Source organism: Coenobita brevimanus, chromosome 63 (assembly GCF_032717465.1).
Source record: "Coenobita brevimanus isolate Jiangsu-jjx chromosome 63, ASM3271746v2, whole genome shotgun sequence".
In the NCBI taxonomy this organism is placed as follows: domain Eukaryota; kingdom Metazoa; phylum Arthropoda; class Malacostraca; order Decapoda; family Coenobitidae; genus Coenobita; species Coenobita brevimanus.
In genome coordinates, this window is record NC_137016.1 from 38,100,735 (window position 1) to 38,123,713 (window position 22,979).

The 22,979-nt window shown below is 43.1% G+C and overlaps 1 protein-coding gene across 1 annotated transcript in view; it reads left to right on the forward strand.

Annotated features, from left to right (window-relative positions):
* LOC145404468 (Krueppel-like factor 5) overlaps nt 1–22,655 on the forward strand; it is a 22,865-nt gene extending 210 nt beyond the window's left edge. Inside the window, exons 2-4 of the mRNA XM_080275998.1 lie at nt 13,494–14,379; nt 14,882–14,941; nt 22,465–22,655. Of these exons, the coding sequence (XP_080132124.1) occupies nt 13,494–14,379; nt 14,882–14,941; nt 22,465–22,655 (1,137 nt within the window). The remainder of the gene's footprint in view (nt 1–13,493; nt 14,380–14,881; nt 14,942–22,464) is intronic.
* The last annotated feature ends 324 nt before the right edge of the window (nt 22,656–22,979 follow it).

Sequence of the window (22,979 nt, forward strand, 5' to 3'; positions counted from 1 at the left end):
TCTACACACCCCCTCCCACTGTCAGCTTTTCCTTTCTTGCACCATCATTATCCATCCTCTCAATGTCAGCTCTCTTTCTCCCACACAATCTCTCCCTCTCACTGTCAGCTTCCTCTCTTCCACCCACTGTTAGATCTCCCTCTCCCACTGTCAGCTCTCCCTCCCTCTTACTGTCAGCTTTCCCTCTCCCTCCCTTCCTCTCACTGTCAGCTCTCCCTCCCTCTTACTGTCAGCTTTCCCTCTCCCTCCCTTCCTCTCACTGTCAGCTCCTCCTCCTTAACTGTCAGCTCCTCCCCCCTCACTGTCAGCTCCTCCTCCTTAACTGTCAGCTCCTCCTACTTAACTGTCAGCTCCTCCTCCTTAACTGTCAGCTCCTCCTTAACTGTCAGCTCCTCCTCCTTAACTGTCAGCTCCTCCTCCTTAACTGTCAGCTCCTCCCCCCTCACTGTCAGCTTCTCCTCCTTAACTGTCAGCTCCTCCTCCTTAACTGTCAGCTCCTCCTCCTTAACTGTCAGCTCCTCCCCCCTCACTGTCAGCTCCTCCCCCTTAACTGTCAGCTCCTCCCCCCTCACTGTCAGCTCCTCCCCCTTAACTGTCAGTTCCTCCCCTCTCACTGTCAACTCCTCTCCCCCTCACTGTCAGCTCCTCCCCCCTCACTGTCAGCTCCTTCCCCCCTCACTGTCAGCTCTTCTCCCCCACTGTCAGCTCCTCCCCATCACTCAGCCCCTCCCCCTTAACTGTCAGCTCCTCCCCCCTCACTGTCAGCTCCTCCCCCTTAGCTGTCAGCTCCTCCCCCTCACTGTCAGCTCCTCTCCCCCTCACTGTCAGCGCCTTTCCCCCTCACTGTCAGCTCCTCCCCACTGTCAGCTCCTTCCCCCCTCACTGTCAGCTTTCATCTTCCACTATATCATAGAGAGAGAGAGAGAGAGAGAGAGAGAGAGAGAGAGGATATTTTGGAGATAAGTTGCGCAGGTGGTAAATCTATTAAGTAATTCTCTCTCTCTCTCTCTCTCTCTCTGTCTCTCTCAGATAAGGGAATTACTCTGCAGTCTCACTCTTGCATTGCTCTTTATTTTTCCTTGATAAGCATATATTTTATCACGTGCTGTATGACATAATAAATTGCATTATTATTATTATTATTACTATTATTATTATTTTTTAAATATTATTATTACTAGTATTAAAATTATTATTATTATTATTATTATCATTATCATCATTGTTATTATCATTATTATTATTATTATATAACGAGAAATAATTGTGGGTTGAACTATATCAGTTGTATAATGACTTGGATATACCAGTGGGGGGGGGAGAGAGAGAGAAAGAGAGAGAGAGAGAGAGAGAGAGAGAGAGAGAGAGAGAGAATATACTTAGAATACATTATCGGTGCCTATAAGAGAGAGAAATATACAGGTACTTAAAATATATTACCGGTACCTATGAGAGAGAGAGAGAGAGAGAGAGAATATACTTAAAATATATTACCGGTACCTATAGGAGAGAGAGAGAGAGAGAGAGAGAGAATGCCAGAACATACAAAAAAACATCACCTGTATTAGAGAGAGGGGGGGAGGTAGGGAGGGGGGGGCATAATTTCTTAACTATGTCGAAAAGCGTCAAGAAAAAATAGATAAAATAATAGATAAGACTTCAGATGGAGGAAAATCTATCGTGTCCCTTGTTTTTCGTCACTTAAAATTATCAGCTGTTATTTTTTTTATTTTTTATTTCGTTCTTGCTGTTTCCAGACGGATTTATTCAGCTAGGGAGGGATTTTTTTTTTTTTAAGGTAGAGGGGTTAGGTACGGCTTTCACTAGCTGGTTATAATAATGAATAATTGGACTGATAGTAATAATATTGGTAATAATAATAGTAATAATAATACTAATAATAATAATTCGACCGAAGACTTTGGTAATGATAATAATGCTACTACTGCTACTAATGATAATAATTCAGCTGAAGGCAGTGATAATAATAATAATAATAATAATACTAACAATAATGATTCACCTGAAGGCAATAATAATAATAATAATAATAACGATAATAATAATAAGAAGAATCGACTGAAGGCAGTGATAAAAATAATAACGATAATAATAATAATAATAATAATAATAATGCATTCCATGACACTTCCCCCCCCTTGAGGTCATTAATCCTTCCTGGGGGTCATCAGTAATCCCAGGGGTCATTTGGGACGGAAGTGTCATAGGGGCTAAGTGTGGCAAATGAAATGGAGACCTGCAACTCTTGAAAATATTTGAATTCCATTTTGGCCTCTGCTAAATATTATCCAGAAAATGTACTCTCCTATCTCCGTCCTTCCTAAATCAATCAATCAATCAATCAATCAATCAGTCATTTCCTGTGGCACCCTCGGGGATGCATAGGGCCTCGATGAACTCACACCACCACATCCTATCTTGTGCTAACTCCTCAAGATCTCCCCAACACTCATCTCCAGCTTCCCGTCTCATTGTCCTCACCCACGTCTCTTTTGGCCTTCCTCTACCTCTCCTACCAAGTGCCACCCACCCTGGTGTACCTCGTACTATTCCCTGTCTCCTATACACATGTCCTAGCCACTTCTATCGTGAGAATCTAACATATTCATCGATCGGCTGCACTCCCGTTATTTCTCTAATTCTACTATTTGGTATCCTTTCCCACCACTTAACGCCTAATATTCTTCTAAGTGCTTTATTTTCAAACACCAAGAATTTATTTTCCATAGTCACTGTGCTGTACCAAGACTCGTGTCCATAAATTAAGATACTCCTAACCATTACCTTATAAAGTTTGATTTTTGTATGCACAGAGAAATTGTTATTATTCCAAATATTTTTAAGCATTCCCGTTGCCTGATTAGCCTTCTTTAACCTTTCCTCGAATTCAAAGTTCAAAGAACCATCCTTGGCTAAATAAGTACCTAAATATTTAAACCTATCAACTTGCTTTACAACCATACCTCCAATTACACATTCCTGCGCATTTTCCATATTCATATGATTATTTCAGTTTTTCCACAATTAATAACCAAACCCACCTTGCGACCTTCACTCACCAAACAGTCCAACACTCTCTGCATCTCTTCTGGCCCATCACAAATCAAAACTATATCATCTGCATAATCTAAATCCAAAAGTTTCCTGTTCTCTCCCCAAAGCATACCTGCACCGGTTTCTGTTCCAACGCGTTTCATAATGTAATCAATGACCAATATAAATAGTAAAGGCGATAGAACACCATCTTGAATTACTCCGGACTTGACTTCAAACGAATCACTCAGACAACCATCAACCATCACTTTACAAAATGTGTCCTCATGCATGTTCATAATGACCCTCACAAACTCCTCTGGTATTCCATAATGTCTCATGATCTTCCCCATAGTCTCTCTCGAAACACTATCAAAAGCCTTTTCAAAATCAACAAAACAAAGACTTAACGGTACTCTCATTTCATTAACTTGCTGCATCAAATGCCTAACTATAAAGATCTGATCATTGCAACCACGTCCCTTTCTAAAACCAGCCTGTTCATCCCTCAGAATACCCTCAACCACCGGCTCCAACCTATTTAACAACACTCTACTGAAAACTTTCAAAGCTATCGGTGACAAAGAGATTCCCCTCCAATTACCACATTCACTCAGGTCTCCCTTCTTCGGAACTTTAACAATTACACCATTCTTCCAAACTGACGGTAGTAACCCCGTCACCCATATCTTATTGAATAGCTTGGTCAAGATCATTATTAATCTGTAATAAATAAATAAATAAATAAAAAGTCATGAGTAAGAACTTATCGTCATTGTGTCCTGAACGTGTTTATCTTGGTTTAAATTGACGCATTATTATTATTATTATTATTATTATTATTATTATTATTATTAATTTCTTGGTCGTATGTTGTAAATATGCGAACAAATTTTCCGTTTAGATTATTATTATTTGTGGCATTATTATTATTATTATTATTATTATTATTATTATTAATATTATTATTTATTTATTTATTGATCATATGTTGTAAATATGCGAGCAAATTTTCCTTATAGAATAATAAGATTAAAATTATCTCAAGTTATGGTAAGCTACAGACCCGTATTCTCGTCTGTTAAGGAAGGCCCCTAACACCTTTTCTTAACCAATTTATTTTGCATATTTCACCTTTCATTCTGCCACATAAATCCTTGAAACATCTCCATACTCTGCATAAATAACATACAAAAAAATGTTAACCAGCCGTATCCAAAAATAAATCGCTAAGGAAGAGGTGTTAGGGAGCTTCCTCAACCAACGATAATATATAACTTACTATACTCTTTTCACTCTAACTTGGCCCAGATTTTCGTCCTTTTGCAGCTTATTTCACGTAGCTCAGAGCCAGAAAAATACAACACTACGACCGTATATCCTTTCCGCAGCACCTCTTCGTGACTAGCATCATATTCTAGGGTTAATCTAATCTTATAACTCAGAACTAAAGATGGAGAGGTGACAATTTTAGGCCAAGTTAGAGCAGAAGGAGTATAGCTGTGAAATGGATGAGGTTGTGTGGACGATCAGAATATAATGGTAAAACGACACACACACACACACACCTCTCTCTCTCTCTCTCTCACAGCAAATATAAAAATGCACTCACACACACACACACCGCTCCCTGGTGCAGTGGTAACGTTCTCGCTTGCCAACTGGTGGACGGGAGTTCGCGCCTCGCTCAGGTTGCGAAAAGTTTCACTGACGAAGTGGGTGGTTACTGTCCCCCTTGAGCAAGGGGACGGGTGTGTGCGTGTGTGAAGGTCACAGCCTTGCCCTTAGATCGGACTATATGAGCTCTCAGCTCCCTTCCGGGAGGGTAAAAGCTGACGATCACGACCATCAAGTGATCCTGACCGACCCGGTGAATTACACACACACACACACACACACACGTTTCTTTTTCATCCCTCTTTTCATCTTCGTAAACTCTCTCTCTCTCTCTCTCTCTCTCTCAACAAATATAAGTCTGCAAAGTTAATAAAACAGTCATCCTTAAACGGACGTGCATAGCCACTGTATGTCACCGTTTTCTTTGTGTTTTGGCAGAATTCAAATTTTTTCGGAACGTGAAGGTTAAACTGAAGATAAGATTTGGGTTTGTTATCTCGGCTTGGGAGGTTCCTTAGCACTTTTTCCTTGGCGATTTATTTTGCATGTTGCGTTGAATATTTTAATGATTCTTGATATTTTTTAATGTGGAAGTAATTTGCATACGGTACAGTACCTCTCTCTCTCTCTCTCTCTCTCTCTCTCTCTCTCTCAAATGTGGACCTACGGTAGTTTGGATACGGTACGGTACCTCTCTCTCTCTCTGTCTCTCTTTCTCTCACGGCCTAAGTTGCCATCAGTCTCCACTTTGAATTCTGGCTTTAACGACCGATTAACATTATAATAAATTGCTAGTCACGAAGAAGTGCTGTGGAAAGGATGAAGAACCACAGTATTGTCCTCTGCCATAAATCTTTCCGAAACAAACTGCAAAAGGAGGAAATTCTGGGCCAAATTAGAGTGAAAGAAGTATTGTGTGTGTGTGTGTGTGTGTGTGTGATCCCTTCACTACGATGACACCTCTTATCTTCCTTGCTATTTCCAAACTATTATATTTGTCTCTGAGGAAACAGAGAGAGAGAGAGAGGGAGAGCCTGTCCTTTTTTATGGTGAGATTACAGGAGAGAGAGAGAGAGAGAGAGAGACTACTTTTTTATGGCGAGATTATGACAGATTTTTGCCCTCCGTTGCTCTATCTTTATCTGTGCCTGGGATTGGTGGGGATTGCAGGCCGGGTCACGCGGGGCAAGATAAGATATACACTGTTGCCGCTGCTGTTGGTAGAGTCACGTATGATAAACTGCTTCCCTTAACTGTGATAATGCTTTTGCGGGAAAGACGTGGAGAGAGGGAGTTTTTTTTTCTCATGTCTTCTTCTGCTACTACTACTACTACTACTACTACTACTTTTACTATTAATACTACTGCAACTGCTACCACCATCACCACCACTGCTATTATTACTACTATACCACAACTACTACTGCTACTACTATCACCGCCAACTACTACTGCTACTACCACCACCTCCTCCTCCTCTTCCTCCTCCTCCTCCTCCTCCTCCTGCTACTACTACTACTATCCTCACGACCACCTCTACTAATACTGCTACTAATACCACCATCACACACCCACCACCATTATCACCACTATCACTACTACTACTACTACTACATCAGGGGTTAAGTAAAGGTCACGTCACTGAATAAGGATCTTAACGGTAATTACATCTTGTTTAATTTTGCAAGGGCAGGAAGCCACACATCCGTTACCGTACGTGTTTATTGTTTTTATTTTCATTATACGGCTTTGTAGTGGCTTCCGGCGGTACCGTAACCTTCCCCCGAGTTTGTTTGTTTGGATAAGATGCACGTTGCCCATACTTCCGGTCGCAAAGGTGGATGGAGGTCGTAGTGTGGCTGAAATTTGTACGAATGTTTCTGGTTGGGGGGGAGGCAAGAAGATTGTTAATTCCCAAGTGAACTGAGGATTGTTTTTAAAATAAAAAATGATCTAGTTAAAAAAAAAAAAAAAAAAAAAAAAAAGGCGCTGACCCCATCTTGCAGTGGATGGTTGGCCTGGGGATCGATGCTGTACATTTCACTGAATGTTTGTTTGTGTGGTTTGACCTTTGACCTCATAAGTCCCTGTTGAAAAGCCTGAATAAGGGAAAAATATATAGGGGTAGCTATTTGTACCAGTAAAATGAAAATGTGCCAAGCTGGAAGTGAGCAAAAAAAAAAGTATATGGCACAGTTGTCAACTTCTGAGCCCATATATATACCGGGATATATATATATATATATATATATATATATATATATATATATATATATATATATATATATATATATATATATACTTTTTCTAACGCTCTTATTAATAGTATATAACACTGGATTCCTACTGACTGGTTCAGATGAATCAAATCGTGTGTAGTCAGCTGGCATGGCATACTGTGCACCTCTTCCCACCATGAGTCAGTTAAGTAACCCGTGGGAGAATTATTTACGGTCTTTTCCAAGATGCGTTGAGATAAGTCACAAAAATAAGTATAGTTTTCCTTCCGTAACTATACACGCGTCACGTTCAGTGGTCGTGCTGTCATCGCTTAGGGCTTCCCACGTACTCCCCTCCACCACCTGCATCCTCTGTTCAAAAAGTCCTGTTGGTTTTCCTGGTATCTGGGGAAATGGCCATTTAATACAGAGGACGAAAGGAGAAAATAGATTATAGTATTGGAGAGAGAGAGAGAGAGAGAGAGAGAGAGAGAGAGAGAGAGAGAGAGAGATCAGGGAGAAGAAAAGGTAGGGATAAAAGAAGGGGAGGGAGAGTTAAGAAATGAAGGAGGGGAGGGAGGAGGATTATAGAATGGAGGAGGGGGAGGGAAATTACTCACAAGGGGCTAAGGGGATGAGTGAGAGAAGGAGAGGAGGGGGGGGGATTAAAAGCTGAAGAAGGGGAGAAGACGAAAATGGATAGGGATGTCAAAGAGAGAATGAAAACTGATAAAGAAGAGAAGGGAAGAGAGAATATCAAGAGAAATATGAAGGGAATGAAAAAAAGAGGAGAGTGAATAGAGAACTGAATAACAAGAGAAAGAATAGAGAGGAAGGGAGAAAATGAATAAGGGAAAATGAATAGAGTGAACAGGAATGATGAAAGTATTAAGATCTTGGAAGGACGTGAAGAAAGGATAATAAATGCAATAAATAAAAATGAAGAAAGTCGTTAGATGTAGACCAACCTCCACTGTGTACTTAGGACAAAAAGGGAAATATGAAAAAACAAAGTGAAGGCAGGAAAGGGAGGCCAAGAAGAGAAAGGAGGAGGAACACAAAAGCGAAAGCAGTAAAGGAAGGCCGGGAAGAGGAAGACTGAGGATAAGGAAGATTAATAGGAGAACGGAAGAGCGAAAGAAGGAAATAAAATCAAGGCCAGTGTGTATGTGTGTGTGTTTGTGTGTGTGTGTGTGTGTGTCATATCAGGATGTCATGCGCTCTGTTGACATAAAACCAAACTCTAATGTGTCACCCAGGACATGTGACACTCGATGCGTCCATAATGCAAGCAGTATTTAATGTCCTGTTCACACTTCCGCCAAACCGCTATATTTAAGCGTGGATTCCCGTACACCCAAACGTTAAGATGGTGCGTGAGGCTTCTTCTTTTCCGTCTTCTTATTTTCTTTTCTCCCTCCTCCTCCTCCTCCTTCTATCTTCTTCCTAATCCTTCTTCTTTTTCCTCCTCTTTTCTTCTTCATAATCCTCCATCTTCTTCCTAATCCTTCTTCTTCTTCCTAATCTTTCCTCTTCCTAATCCTTCTTCTTTCTTTCTTTCTCCTCATTCTCCTTCATCCACTTCTTGTTTCTCCTCCTCTTTTCTTTTTCTTCTTCTTTAGCTCCCTACGACGGCGGTAATTTTTGTGTGTGTATGACTGGTCCTAATTTTAATATAGCAAATCTCCATCAATGACCAGACGGCATCTTGGCAAGTCTTGAATGACCCTAAAGTGAATGAAGGAGCCGCTCGCAAATTCTCAAGAATGCCCAAACTTCTTCGCAAATCTTGAATGGACTCTCTCTCTCTCTCTCTCATTCATGTGTAAAAGAAATGTGAAATTGATAATACTTATATCGATACATTCTGGATCTCCATCTCCATTGAATGCTCTCTCTCTCTCTCTCTCTCTCTCTCTCTCTCTCTCTCTCTCTCTCTCTCTCTCTCTCTCTCTCACACACACACACACACACACACACACACACACACACACACACACACACACACACACACACACACACACACGGCCACCATACCTACATTCACCCTTGCAAATTCATGAATGAGGAAATGACCACGAAAATCTTGACCCAGCTCCCTCCCCCCCAAAAAAAAAGAAAAAAAAAAAGAAAGAAAGAATGATTGAATGAAGACTTTGACCTTTTGTGGGCTCTGGTGGCGAAGGTCAGGTCAGAAAAGGTGAGAGAGAGAGAGAGAGAGAGAGAGAGGGGGGGGGCTTTAAGTACCTGCTAATTCCCTCACTGATAGGTCTGGCAATTTCCTGATTTTCCTCCTTCTCTCCTGAGTCATGTCCTCTGGGATTCGAGTGTGTGTGTGTGTGTGTGTATATGTGTGTGTGTGTGTGTGTGTGTGTGTGTGTGTGTGTGTGTGTATTCCGAAAAGTGAATATTCTTTTTTATGTACAATATGTGATGTGTGCTTTACTGCGCGTATGTATGTATATGTATGTATTTGTATGTTTATATGTATGTATGTATATATTTATGTGTAAGTATGTATGTATTTGTATGTTTATATGTATGTATATTTTGTGTATGTATGTATGTGTGTACGTATATTGGTGAAGTTTTATGTATTTTCAGTGTATGCTTAAGGTTTTTAGTTCCCACCTGGAAAGACTTCACACAGGTGGACAAAAGCGTCAGGCGTTAGCAGGTATGAGGTGCCAAGTGGAGAGAGAGAGAGAGAGAGAGCAGGTGGCAAATCCCAGTGGGGGAATGAATCAGGGGTGGGGGAGGAGGGGAATAAGTATGGGATGAATGGGGGCGGACAGTCCCTGGGGGTAACACCTGACAGAGAGAGGGGGAGAGAGAGAGAGAGAGGAAGCCTGCATACAATATCAATGTATCTTCTTTTAACACACACAAAACTGATTACTGCACTTCTTTCACTGTAACTTGGCCCAACGTTTCTTCCTTTTGCAACTAATTTTGTGTAGCTCAGTAACAGAAAAACTCAATATTACGGCTCAGCATCCTTTCCATAGCGCTTCTTCGTGACTATAGTAGCGTTCTCTAGTGTTAATCTATTGGCACAACTCTGCATTCAATAGAGAGGTCAGTTGTAGGCCAGGTTAGAGTGAAAAGAGTATAGTTGATATGCTGATGTTGTTATAGTCAACGAGTGAGTTTGTCTTTTTCCTTCCTGTTGTCTGTATTTGGTGGGTTTTATGGCGTTGTGTTGCGTCATGTCTCTTTATGGATGGTTTTTATACGGTTTGCCAAGGTCTAGTAAACACGTGTTGCTGCGGCCTTGTAGCTTCATCATTGTCAACATTATCACCATCATTAGCATTATCACCATCATTATCATCATCATCTATGGCATTGTTACCTTCTTCTTTATCATCATCGTCGTTGTCATCATCATTATCACCGTCATCATCATTGTTGTTCATTGCCATCATCATCATCATCATTGTTAGTACTGTGGACGTTATCTTATAGTTCGTACTTTATTATTTTTGCATTAATGTAGTTTTATTTATTTGCACCGACAGTGACAATGTCGTTAGAGTTTGAATTCATCAATAATTGGGTGTGTCTCCTATTATTATTATTATTATTATTATTATTATTCATTACGGAATGTCGTTATTATTATTATTCACCACAATGTCGTTAGGGTTTGAATTCATCAATAATTAGGTGTGTCTCATTATTATTATTGTTGTTATTATTATTATTATTATTATTATTATTATTATTATTATTATTATCTACCTAAGGGGTTTTATGATACTAAACTGAAACTGAGAGTCGCTTGTAAGTGTTCAGTTTGAAGATCTGGTTAGAAATTCATCTTCATTGTTATTTGTTATTGCGATTATTGATATTAACGATGGTATTGTCTTAACTTATCTCAAGCACTATTCTTCGTGTAATTAAATATATACCCGGTACTTACACTACCATTAAAACTGAATGTGAAGAATAGTGTTATTGTTATTTGTCATTGCGATTATTGATATTAGCGATGGTATTGTCTTCGTGTATACAGGGCTGTTCTCCCTGTAATTAAATATACATTCATACCCCCATTAAAACTGAATGAGAAAAATAATGTCTACTTCTTCATCTCTTAATTGAGGTACTAAAACTTCCCAGAAACCACTTAAGACTCTACTAAGCTTCCTGGTGACATCGTGGCGCCTCTGACCCTTTATGACCCCCTGATTTAGCCTCATTCACTGACCCCTGACCTCTTCCTGACCGCGGATTATGGGGGTCAGGTCAGGGATTAGCTGGGATTGACCTTAGAGAGAGAAAGAGAGAGAGGGACCCAGCGACTTCCTCAGCCATATCACTGTCTTCTTCACCTGTCTTGTTTTACCGTCTGTGCTTTTTGTCTGTCCTCTCCCCCCCCCTACCCTCCCTGCGACTTATATGACCTCACTCTAGATAGCCAAAGTTTTCAGTCTCCTTGTTTGACCTCGTAGGGCCAAGAGGGCTGTGTCAGGTCACATGGGATAGCAGTTACCTCTGTTTCCTTATCCACTTATCCTTACCCCTCTACTCCTGCCCCTCACACCTTATCCCTCCATCCTTTCTCCTCTCCCTCAAACCTTACCCCCCATACTTTCTCCTCTCCCTCACACCTTATCCCCCATCCTTTCTTCTCTCCCGCCTAGCATGGGCCAACCGGCCTACTGCAGTTATCCTCTCTTGTTATGTTCTTATGTTCCCTCAAACCTTACCCCCCATCCTTTCTCCTCTCCCCCACACCTTACTCCCATCCTTTCTCCTCTCCCTCACACCTTACTCCCATCCTTTCTCCTCTCCCTTACACCTTACCCCCATCCTTTCTCTTCTCCTCACACCTTACCCCCATCCTTTCTCCTCTCCCTCACACCTTATCCCCCATCCTTTCTCCCCTCCCTCACATCTTACCCCCATCCTTTCTCCTCTCCCTCACACCTTATCCCTCCATCCTTTCTCCTCTCCCTCACATCTTATCTCCCCATCCTTTCCCCTCTACTCCTCTCCTTTCACATTTTCCTATATATTGTCCACGCCAGTTTTTCTATACTGCGTGGTGTTCCTTCTGACGTTTTCCTGCCGGCTTCGACTGGAGGGTTTGGAGGGCGGAGGAGAGCCTTCTTTGCTATCCTTACCTCATTCTAGTACCGGTAGTTCAGTTAACTCTTCTTGGAGGTGCCTAGCTGCCTACTTCAGTTATCCTTTCTTCTTATGTTCACCACGCATCCCTCCTTCCTTTCCTCTATCCTTCTTCCCATCATCCCTAACCCCTTCCATCCATTCCCCTCACCTTTAACCCCCCATCTTTCCCCTTCTCCTCTCCCTTCACCCCCTCCACCTCATTTTTGCCTTAGTCTTGTTCCATAGCTTAATTTGAGGGTTTCATGGAATTGTCCCCAAGGTGCACTAATCCTGGGCGCCATCTTGGATTTCCTGGCATATAGGTGAGAATATGGTGTGTTTCCCTCAGTGTGCTCTTTGCTCTGGTGGGGTTAAGTCCTGCATCTCCTCTCCCGTGGCAGTGGCTTTGTGTGGCTTACTTTTGAGTCTAATAAGAGAGTTGGGAACAGCTTGTGTGTAATAATAATAATAATAATAATGGTACGGTAGTAGTAGTAATAATAATAATAATGATAATTATTGTGTAGGGGTTTATTCATGTCGTTACTGCCCCTTTCAGTCTTTTTTTTTTTTTTTTTCCAAAACTGAGTTAAAAAAATATTCGTTTGTTGACTGGAAAGTTGAGTCAGAAAATTAAAGATCGCAGTGTTGGAATGAGAAGTTACTGTTCGTGGTTTAAATTGGCTGACTGATGAGATGCGTGTGAATATTTAGCACGTCATTGTTTTTCCTTTTTTCTTTCATTAGTTCAACATTACGAATTTTGAGGATGATATGGGTGAATGTCCTCTTCCTGGTCCTCACTTGCCACGTGTACAGGAACAATAGACTTCTTCGTTGTTCCAGTGGTCAGTGTAAGCATTAAGGTGCAGTTTGTCCTTAGCATTTTTTTCCCCATCTTTTAAGGAAGTCTCAGAGCAACGTTGGATGTTAATTACTTTTCGCGCCTCCCATTTTGAGCGTCCCCTGGTTCCGTACGCGTATCGATCCTGTAGGTTTGGCGACGAAGAGGGAGACAAGAAAGGACAGCAATATAAAGGAGGGGAAAAACAATGAGGGGAGAAATCTAGGTGAAAAAATAGAGGGGAGAGATTTGAGCCACAAGAGAAAGAGGAGAGTGTTAGAGCCATGAGAGAAAGAGGAGAGATTTAGAGTCATAAGAGAAAGTGGAGAGATTTAGAACCACTAGAAAAAGATGAGAAATTTATAGAGGCACAAGAAAAAGAAGAGAGCGTTAGAGTCATAAGAGAAAGTGGAGAGTTTTAGAGCCACAAGAAAAAGAGGAGAAATTTAGAGTTTTGAAGCTGTGGCCATTTAGAGATTTGAAGATGCAACCCCGCTCAGGCAGAGTGTCCTGTCCATTGATGGTGGGTTGGTGTGTGGTTTGAATTGCTTGTGTACGATTAAGAAATATGGCCTAGTGTGTGTGTGTGTGTGTGTTTTGAATGTATATTATTGTATGTCTGTTTTTTTGTCTTTCAGGCGGAGTTGGACAAGTACCTGCCAAGCTTCCCCGAGCAATCAGTGCAACCCAGACGCGACTCGGCCTCCAGGATAGATGAGTTCTTCGAGGGTGAGGTGGACCCCGGCCCCGGAGGGTGGGCGGGGGGGCGTGGAGGGGCAAACACCTACGTAAGCCCAGTCAGTCTACGCGATGCCCACGACGAGGATGTGTTTATCAAGCCCGAACCTCTGTCAGCTGACCCACGCCTGCCCCTGTGGGAGGACGTTTCTTCCTCCTTCAGACACCTACAGCAGGATGGAATGGATGCCCTAGGAGCTGTGGGTGGATTTGCAAACACTAGCATGGGTGTGAAGTTAGAGGAGCCTGCTGCACTCACACACTGTAGCCTGTCGGGGGAACTGCCCAAGCTTCTCTCAACGCCCTCGCCTCCACCACTCATCATGCCAGCACGGTTTCCCCTGCCCTCCACGCCCTCACAGACCCCCACCCCTACGCCCACGCCCACGTCCACCCATCCCGCCTTCAGGTACCCCAGCAGTAGCAGTACCTTGGTCTCGGGCGGGGGGGCCAGGGTGTGCATGCCCCCCACCCCACCGGCATCAGATCACGGTTCCCCAGCAGATCTACACTTCAGACGCACACCGCCCCCACCTTACATGGTCCCGCCCTCACCCACCTCCACCCACCCCGCCCTCCCCTCCACCAGCAGTACCAGCAGTAGTAGTAGCGTGGGCGTGGCTTTGGGCGGAAGTATGACTGTGGGCGTGAGTTTGGGCGGCGCGGTGGCTCTCTCGCCCGCCCTACCCTCCACCCTACCAGGAGACAACCCGCCCGTGCCGAAATATTCCCGCAGAAACAACCCCGAGCTGGAGAAGAGACGTATCCACCACTGTGACTTCCCAGGTAATATTAAATGAAGTAATATTTCTACCTGGATATTAAAATTCATCGCAAATTATAACTACACTTTGCTACGCCACACCCTTCTACACCTCCCCATATTCTCTCTCTCTCTCTCTCTCTCTCTCTCTCTCTCTCTCTCTCTCTCTTTCTGCCATAGACTTTACCTAATTACATTCACCTCAGTTACAAGTACAAATATTCTTATCACCATCTACTATACTTATTTCCATCTGGCTATCATCCTGTCTTGGTGGCTGTCATTCTCCTGTTGCTGTCTCTAATTATATGGCATACATTATACACTGCATTCCTGTATACCTTTCTCATGCTGTATACTAAAACATACCCCGCTTGTAAATCCTACTACGATATACCCTGCTGCTAAATCCTACTGTGATATATCCTTCAAGTAAATCCTGCTATGATATATACTCCTTGTTAAATCCTCCCATGGTATACTCCACTTGTAAACCCGCCTGATATACTTTCGTCTCTTCCACAGGCTGCACCAAAGTCTACACCAAGTCCTCTCATTTAAAGGCCCACCAAAGGATACACACTGGTGAGTATACACATATTGGTTTTATCTGTATTTGTCTGTCTGTCTGTGTATCTGTCTTTATTTGTCTATTTATTCATCTATCTTTCCGTTTATCTTTTGATCTCTCTACTTGTCTGTCTATCTAGCTGTCTGTCTATCTATCTGTGTATATAACAAGTACTGACACAGTATATGCTGTTTGTAATCGTCATCACCACCACCACCCTCATCATCATCTCCATCACATTATCATTCTTCATCATCATCATTACCACTCCATCATCATCATCATTACCACTCCATCATCGTCATCATCATCATCATTACCACTCCATTATCATCATCATCATCTTCATCATCAACAACGTAATTCCCACAAAAAAATATGGGAAGAGTTTTGTTTTCCCATCGTCACTTCTTCACTAATATGATCAGGAAATATTTGGAGGTCGTAAGAGGGAAGATAAGTACATAAACAAACAATCTTACGAGAAACCTGGGAGAATTCTTAAGATGCTGTGTAGTATGTGGTGTTGAGAGTAGTGTCTGGAAGGAATGATGGGGTTCAAAATGGCCTAGCGAATGTTTACACCTGTCTGACACGAAGGTAGTGAAGTTACCTGGCGGCCCTCTCTCTCTCTTTCTCTCTCTCTCTCTCTGTCACACACACACACACACACACACACACACCTGTCTGACACGAAGGTAGTGGAGTTACGTGGCGGATCTCTCTCTCTCTCTCTCTCTCTCTCTCTCTCACACACACACACACACACACACCTGTTTGACACGAAGGTAGTGGAGTTACGTGGCGTCTCTCTCTCTCTCTCTCTCTCTCTCTCTCTCTGACACACACACACGTGTCTGACACGAAGGTAATGAAGTTACCTGGCGGCGCTCTTTCTCTCTCTCTCTCTCTCTATCTCTCTACGTGTACCGGGAGACAAATTTAAGAATCGACAGTAAATGTAAATACCAAGAGCGGCGTTGTGAATATAGGAAAATAAATGCTAAATGCTGGGAAATTGAAGGGAAATTCCTGGAGGTGGCTGAGGCGGTAGAGAATTATCCTCATCTTGGGTTCGTGTCTTGGGAATCGGACGCTGGGTGGACGACCAATGAACGTGCAGCGCGGCAGTCTTCATTCACAAGTCGTGATGGTGGCGGGGTACGATGATGCTGCCACCCCACATGCCAACCCCTGCCACCACCACTACCACTACCTCTATCTTCTCTTGCCATCACCACTACCTCTGTCTCCCCCTGCCATCACCACAACCACACCACTGCCTTTGTCTCCTCCTGCCATCACCACTACCTCTATCTCCCCATGCCACCACTACCTCTATCTCGCCCTGCCACCACCACCACTTCTCCCTCTGCCACCACCACCACTTCTCCCTCTGCCACCACCACTGCTTCTCCCTGCCACCACCACCACTTCTCCCTCTGCCACCACCACTGCTTCTCCCTGCCACCACCACTGCTTCTCCCTGCCACCACCACCACCACTACTCCACACCACCTGCTTCATGCACACGTAGTCCCCGTGCTATTCTTCCTCCTTTTCCATGCACTAGTCTGTCAGTTTGATTTTAGTTGCGTGTGATGTGGTTACTTTGATAGAGAGTAAACATCTTCCAGCCCCTGCATCACTACCCCACACCACCTTTCCATGCACACCTAGTCTTTGATATTCTTCCTTTTTTCTATGCCCTACCATTTGACTTTGATGGGTGTGGAAATATGCGTGTGATGTGAGTGATTTAATATTTCGCATCGTCACCTTCCACCACCTGCACCACTACCCCACACCACCTGCTCCATACACACCCCACACCACCTGCTCCATACATACCCCACACCACCTGCTCCATACACACCCCACACCACCTGCTCCATACACACCCCACACCACCTGCTCCATACACACTCTACACCACCTGCTCCATACACACCCCACACTACCTGTTCCATACACACCTGTCCCTTTCATACTGTCACACTTTTACGTACACTGCTTTATTTGCTGACTATGTTGTGTACAGGGAAATAAATATGATACAGGTGATTTGAGGTTTTCCAGGTAATCACGACTCCTTCCGCCATCACCTGTTGCATGCAAAGGTAAACTCAGAGCTCCTTCACCCCTGCGGATCTCTCTGAAGTTACCTTAAATCACTTGACATTAAGCTTAATAAAACACAAATCAAAACGCCAGCCTGAAAAACCTAATACCGTCTAAACCCCTCACTGGACGGATAAAAAATAAATACTGTAGTTGGTTTATTTCCACTTGAGGGAACCGGTCCAATTATACAACTTGAATACTTTGTCGTGGGTGGGTGGAATTTGGTGAGGCTTTGATATGAGGTTGGAATGAGTCTTCTTGGTTACTAGTCAAACTCATCCTCCAATACTTACTCATGGTTGGCTTGAATTTGGTGAGGCTTTGATATGAGGTTGGGATGAGTCTCCTTGGTTACTAGTCAAACTCATCCTCCAATACTTACTCATGGTTGGCTTGAATTTGGTGAGGCTTTGGTATGAGGTTGGAATGAGTCTCCTTGGTCACTAGTCAAATTCATCCTCCAATCTAACAACGTGTAGCCATTGACTAAGCCGAAAGAGGTTAGGGATCTTTGCCAGACGAGATTAGACGGATTATAGTTACATACCCGCGGTGAAGCTTGTTAATATATTGGCAGGTGTAGTCCTATCGTTGCATTTAGTGTCAGTAGGAGCAAGGAAATGATTAGAAGGTAAATGATTAGGAGCAGGTAAATAATTAGCAACAGGTAAATAATTAGATGCAGGTAAATGATTAGTAACTCCTGCATTCTCGAAGGTTAAGGAGGCTCCCTAGCATCTCTTCCTTAGCGATTTATTTTCCGATTTTTTTTTTTTACTTTTTTTGCCTATATTTAGTGTCGACATAGACTTCAAGAACAACACAAAAGGGGCAGAATCAGAAATAAATCGGCATGGAAGAGGTATTACGGAGCTCCCCAAGGCCACGAGAACACCGCCTCTTCGTTATGCCTGGTTATAAGGGCCGTGTTGAGCGTGTGGGTTATTTGTCCAGCACAGGGCGAGGTGGAAAGGCAGTGTGTGGCAAGCAGGTGGCATGTGCACGGAGGGGAGAGAGAGGGAGGAGCTGAGGGAAGAGGGGGAGCGAGAGGGAGAGGGGTTGATGGTGAGGAAAGAATGGAGAGAGAGAAGGAGAGAGAGGCTGAGGGTAAGGAGGGAGAGCGAGAGAGAGAGAGGGGGGTTGATGGTGAGGAAAGAATGGAGAGAGAGAGAGGCTGAGGGGTAAGGAGGGAGAGCGAGAGAGAGAGTGGTTGATGGTGAGGAAAGAATGGAGAGAGAGAGGAGGGGGGAGAGGCTGAGGATATGGAGGGAGAGTGAGTGAGAGAGGGGGTTGATGGTGGAGAGAGAGAGGGGGGGGTTGAGGGTAAGGAGAGAATGGAGGCAAGAATGAAAGAGGGGGGGAGAGAGGCCATGCATGATCATCTGAGTTTTTTCTTTTTTGAGAGAGAGAGAGAGAGAGAGAGAGAGAGAGACAGGCAGAGAGAATGTCGATAATGATAAACGTAGCCAAATATAGATGCACGTAGATAAGATATAGATAATCCTTGACCTCCAGCTGATTAGAGGTCACAGATGAAGGTCAGGGTATAGTGAACATCTTGGACTGTAAATTACGTTGGTGATTTGTTAGCTAATGATGGGGGGGTGTTAGTTGTGTTAGGTGTTACGTAATCAATTTAGGAATACTCTCTCTCTCTCTCTCTCTCTGCTTGTTAGATGAGTTTGCCTTGAAATTAAGTGGTCGTGAGGGTTTGTTTGATCTTCCTCTTCTTCTTCGTCTTCTAATTCTTCTTCTTCGCAGTCGTCGTCGTCGTCTTCTTCTTCTTCTATATTCTAATTCTTCTTCTAATTCTTCTTCAAATTCTTCTTCTTTCTCTTCTTCTTCTTCTTCTTATTATTATTATTATTATTATTATGTTCCTTATTTTCCTTCTTCAAATGTTTATTCTTCTTCCTCCTCTTCTTGTAATTCTTCTTCTTCTTCCTCTTCTTCTTTGTCTTCGTCTTCGCCTTCATCTTCATCCTCTTTTCATTCATCTTTATCTCCCTTTCTGCACTCTGCATTCCCCTCCAGCTTACTCCCCCGTCTTCTCCCCCTCCCTGTCCCTCCCCCTCCCCAACTTCCGGCCAGAGGACACTGTAACCTGTATTGGGGAAGGAGGGGAGGGGGGAGGGAGGGGAAGGGGAGAGAGGGAAGAGGGAGAGGGGTAAGCCGGGACCTAAGAACCTGTTTATGTGCTATTGTCCGGAGGTGAGAGAGAGAGAGAGAGAGAGAGAGAGTAAAGAAAATAAAGACAAAACAGAAGGCGGAGATTACAGAGGAGAACAGACTGGGAAAAAAAGATAAGGAGGTGAGAAGAAAAGATACCAGTAGATAAGAAAAAGAGAAGTTGGAAAAAAGTGAGAGAGAGAGAGAGTAGGAAAAACGTGAGTGAGAGAGAGAGAGAGAGAGAGAGAGAGAGAGAGAGAGAGAGAGCAAAAGATAAAGACGCAAGAAATAGAGTAAAGAAAGACACCGATAAAATAAGAGGTTAAACTAAGAGGAGATTAGGGGGAAAGTAACGAGAAAATATAACGAAAAAGTAACGAAAAAAATATGCAAGAGAAATGAGATTAAGGGAGGCGAGAAGAAAAATACCAATATATAAGAAGGAGGAGGAGGAGACGAAGATGCTGATAATAATGATGATGATGATGATGAAGACGATGAGAAGATGATGAAAAGAACAGGAGGAACATAAGAAGAGAGGATAACTGCAGTAGGCCGGTTGGCCCATGCTAGGCAGCTCCTAGAAGAGTAACTGAACTACTAGAATGAGATAAGGATAGCAAAGAAGAAGGCTCTCCCCCGCCCTCCAAACCCTCCAGCCGAAGCCGGCAGGAAAAAGTCAGAAAGAACACCACGCCGTATAGAAAAACTGGCGTGGACATTTTACAGGAAAGTGTGAAAGGAGAATAGAGACTATCATAGTGTAACCTGAAAAGAAATTTTTTTTGAATTAGTATTGGTTATAAGAATTTCTTTATTCTATATCCACCCCTTATTTGTCATATGCTTATCTAGCCTATGCTTGAAACTCTCAATGGAAGAGGCAGCAACTACTTTACTAGGTAGCTTATTCCATTCGTCTACTACTCTATTACCAAACCAATTTCTACCGATTTCCTTACTGAAACGGAATTTTTCTAGTTTGAAACCATTATTTCTAGTTCTATATCCTGTATTCTGACTTTAAGAAGGAGGAGGAGGACGAAGATGATAAATAGAGAAGAGGAGGAGGAGGAGGAAGACGGAGATGATTTTTGAGAGAAGAGGACAAGGAAGATATAATATGGAGGGAAGAGGAGGAGGGGAAGAATGTAAATGATGGAGAGAAGTTTATTGGGAAGAAAGATGAAGGACGGAGGGATGAGGAGGAATGGAAAGAAATAAATGATGCATGGAAGAGTTGGAGGAAGAAAATAAAGGAGGGAAGAGGAGGAGAAAGGAAAGAACGTATGAACAAAAGCGTAGAAGGAAGAAAATGAAGAAGGAAAGAGGAAGAGGGGAAGAAAATACGAAGTGAAACGTAAGAGAAAGGAAAATGAAGAAGGGAAGAGGAGGAGGAAGGAAAGAACGTATGAACAAAAGCGTAGGAGGAAGAAAATGAAGGAGGGAAGAGGAGGAGGGGAAGAAAATATGAAGAGAAGGGTAGGAGGAAGAAAAATGAAGGAGAGAAGAGGAGGAGGGGAAGAAGAGGAAGAATAATGAAGGAGGGAGGGAGTAGAGAAGTGAAGGAAGAGACAATAAAAGCGTTAGGGACGTGAAGAGTACAAGACCTTGAATTGCGCGGGAAAGCCAAATGTTTACACTGCCCCGACATGGCCTAATATGGCTGTCTGGTACATCTCCCCCCAGCATTACACCGGAGAGAGACAGAGAGAGAGAGAGAGGGAGAGAGAGAATATGCCTAGAGAAAAGTTGTTGTAATAGAATAAAAAGGATGAAGAGTATACCTGTGTGTGTATCTGTCTGTCTATCTGCCTATCTGTTTGCCTACCTACCTACTTGTCTGTCTATCTACCCATCTGTGTGTGTGTGTGTGTGTGTGTGTGTGTGTGTGTGTGTGTGTGTGTGTGTGTGTATGCTTAGGGAGTGACTGATGTTCCGTCCCTCATTTTATCTTTAGACAAATGCATAAAAAAAAGGTAATAATAAGGACGGATAGCGAGGGAAGATGGGGTGGGGGTGTGTGAGGGGGCGCTACGAAAGTTCGGGGTGTGAGAGTGGGGGATGTTTGAGGGGTGAGGGTGGGGGAGGTGAGGTGAGGGGGTTGGGGGAGGGTAGGGGGGTCTGCTCCACACCGACCGGTCCACTGCATGGCTCCATGACCGATTCTGTTTTTTCTTTTATTTTTTTTCTTTATTTTTATTTATTTTTTTTTTTGCGGTCGTATTAGGAGGCGGTGGTGGCCATATCGGGGGGAGAGGGCGGGGCGAGGGAGGTTAGGTGGTGGGGGTAAGGCAACGCCCTCTCTGTCTGTCTGTCTGTCTGTCTCTCTCTCTCTCTCTCTCTCTCTCTCTCTCTCTCTCTCCACATTATTGAGCCTCTTCTCTCCCTTTCTCATGCCACATATTCATCCTTCTTCCTTTTCTCCCCTCCTCTTTTCTCGTCTCTTACTCTTTCTCCCTATTTCTCTTGAGCTTCATCTTTTCTTCCTTTCTATTCCTCATTCCTCTTTATCCTACCTTTTCCTTTACGCCTCTTCCTAATTGATCTTCTCCACTCTTATCACCTTGTTACTCTTCATCCATCCCCTCCACTTCTCTCTCTCTCTTTCTCTCTCTCTCTCTCTCTCTCTCTCTCTCTCTCTCTCTCTCACACACACACACACACACACACACACACACACACACACACGTTCATTCATAAAACTCTGGCCGGCTGTTTACAACCCCCCCACTACCTGCTCTGAACTCTGTGGTTTTGACTTTGGCTACAGTATACAAATTCTCTCTCTCTCTCTCTCTCTCTCTCTCTCTCTCTCTAAGCATGGCACGATAAGGATGGTTTGTTATTGACGTCATCCAACGCTGATAAGAGTAGCCTATTTTTGTGTTTCACGAGAAGCATTATCTCTATCATTGGCCGCAGTTGATTGGCCTGTTTTCTTCGTCTTCTTTTTCTTTTTCTTTATCTTCTTTTTCTTCTTTTCTCCTCCTCCTTCTTCCCTTGTTCTCTTTCCTCCTCCTTCGCGTATTATTATTATTATTATTATTATTATTATTATTATTATTATTAAAATATCTGTTTCAGGGGAGTAGCCTTATTGATGTCAGCTGCTAACGACGATCTGTTATTTTCGTTTTTTTTTTTTTTCGTTTTTTTTTTAATTCACGGTGTCATTTTTCTTGCTGTTCACGATTGCATGTGTTTTGTTATTCACGATGTCCTGTTTTTGTGTGTGTTTCAGGGGAGAAGCCGTATCGATGTCACTGGCCGGAGTGTCAGTGGCGATTCGCACGGTCGGACGAACTCACCAGACACTACCGTAAACACACAGGCGCCAAACCCTTCAAGTGCAAGGTGTGTGAGAGGTCCTTCGCTCGCTCTGATCACCTCGCCCTCCACATGAAGAGACACATGCCCAAGCCGCAGAAATGAGGGGGAGGTGGAGGAGGAGGACGAGGAAGAAGGAGGAGGAGATGAAGAAGGAAGTATATATTGAGGAAGATCCGACGAAGATTTCCTTGATGTATTGTCTGACGTTTTTGCTGAGGGATGAGTGTTGGAATGTGAGTATGGCTGGTTTAATTCCCATCTTGAAGAAATACAGAGCAGCTGGAGAAGAAGGAGGAGGAAGAGGAAGGGGATGAAGAAGAAAGTATATATTGTCTGACTTTTTTTTTTTTTCTTTCTTGCTGAGGATTTGTCAGAATGTATGATTTTTGTAAATGATTTTCCACCTGAAGACATCAAGTACAACTG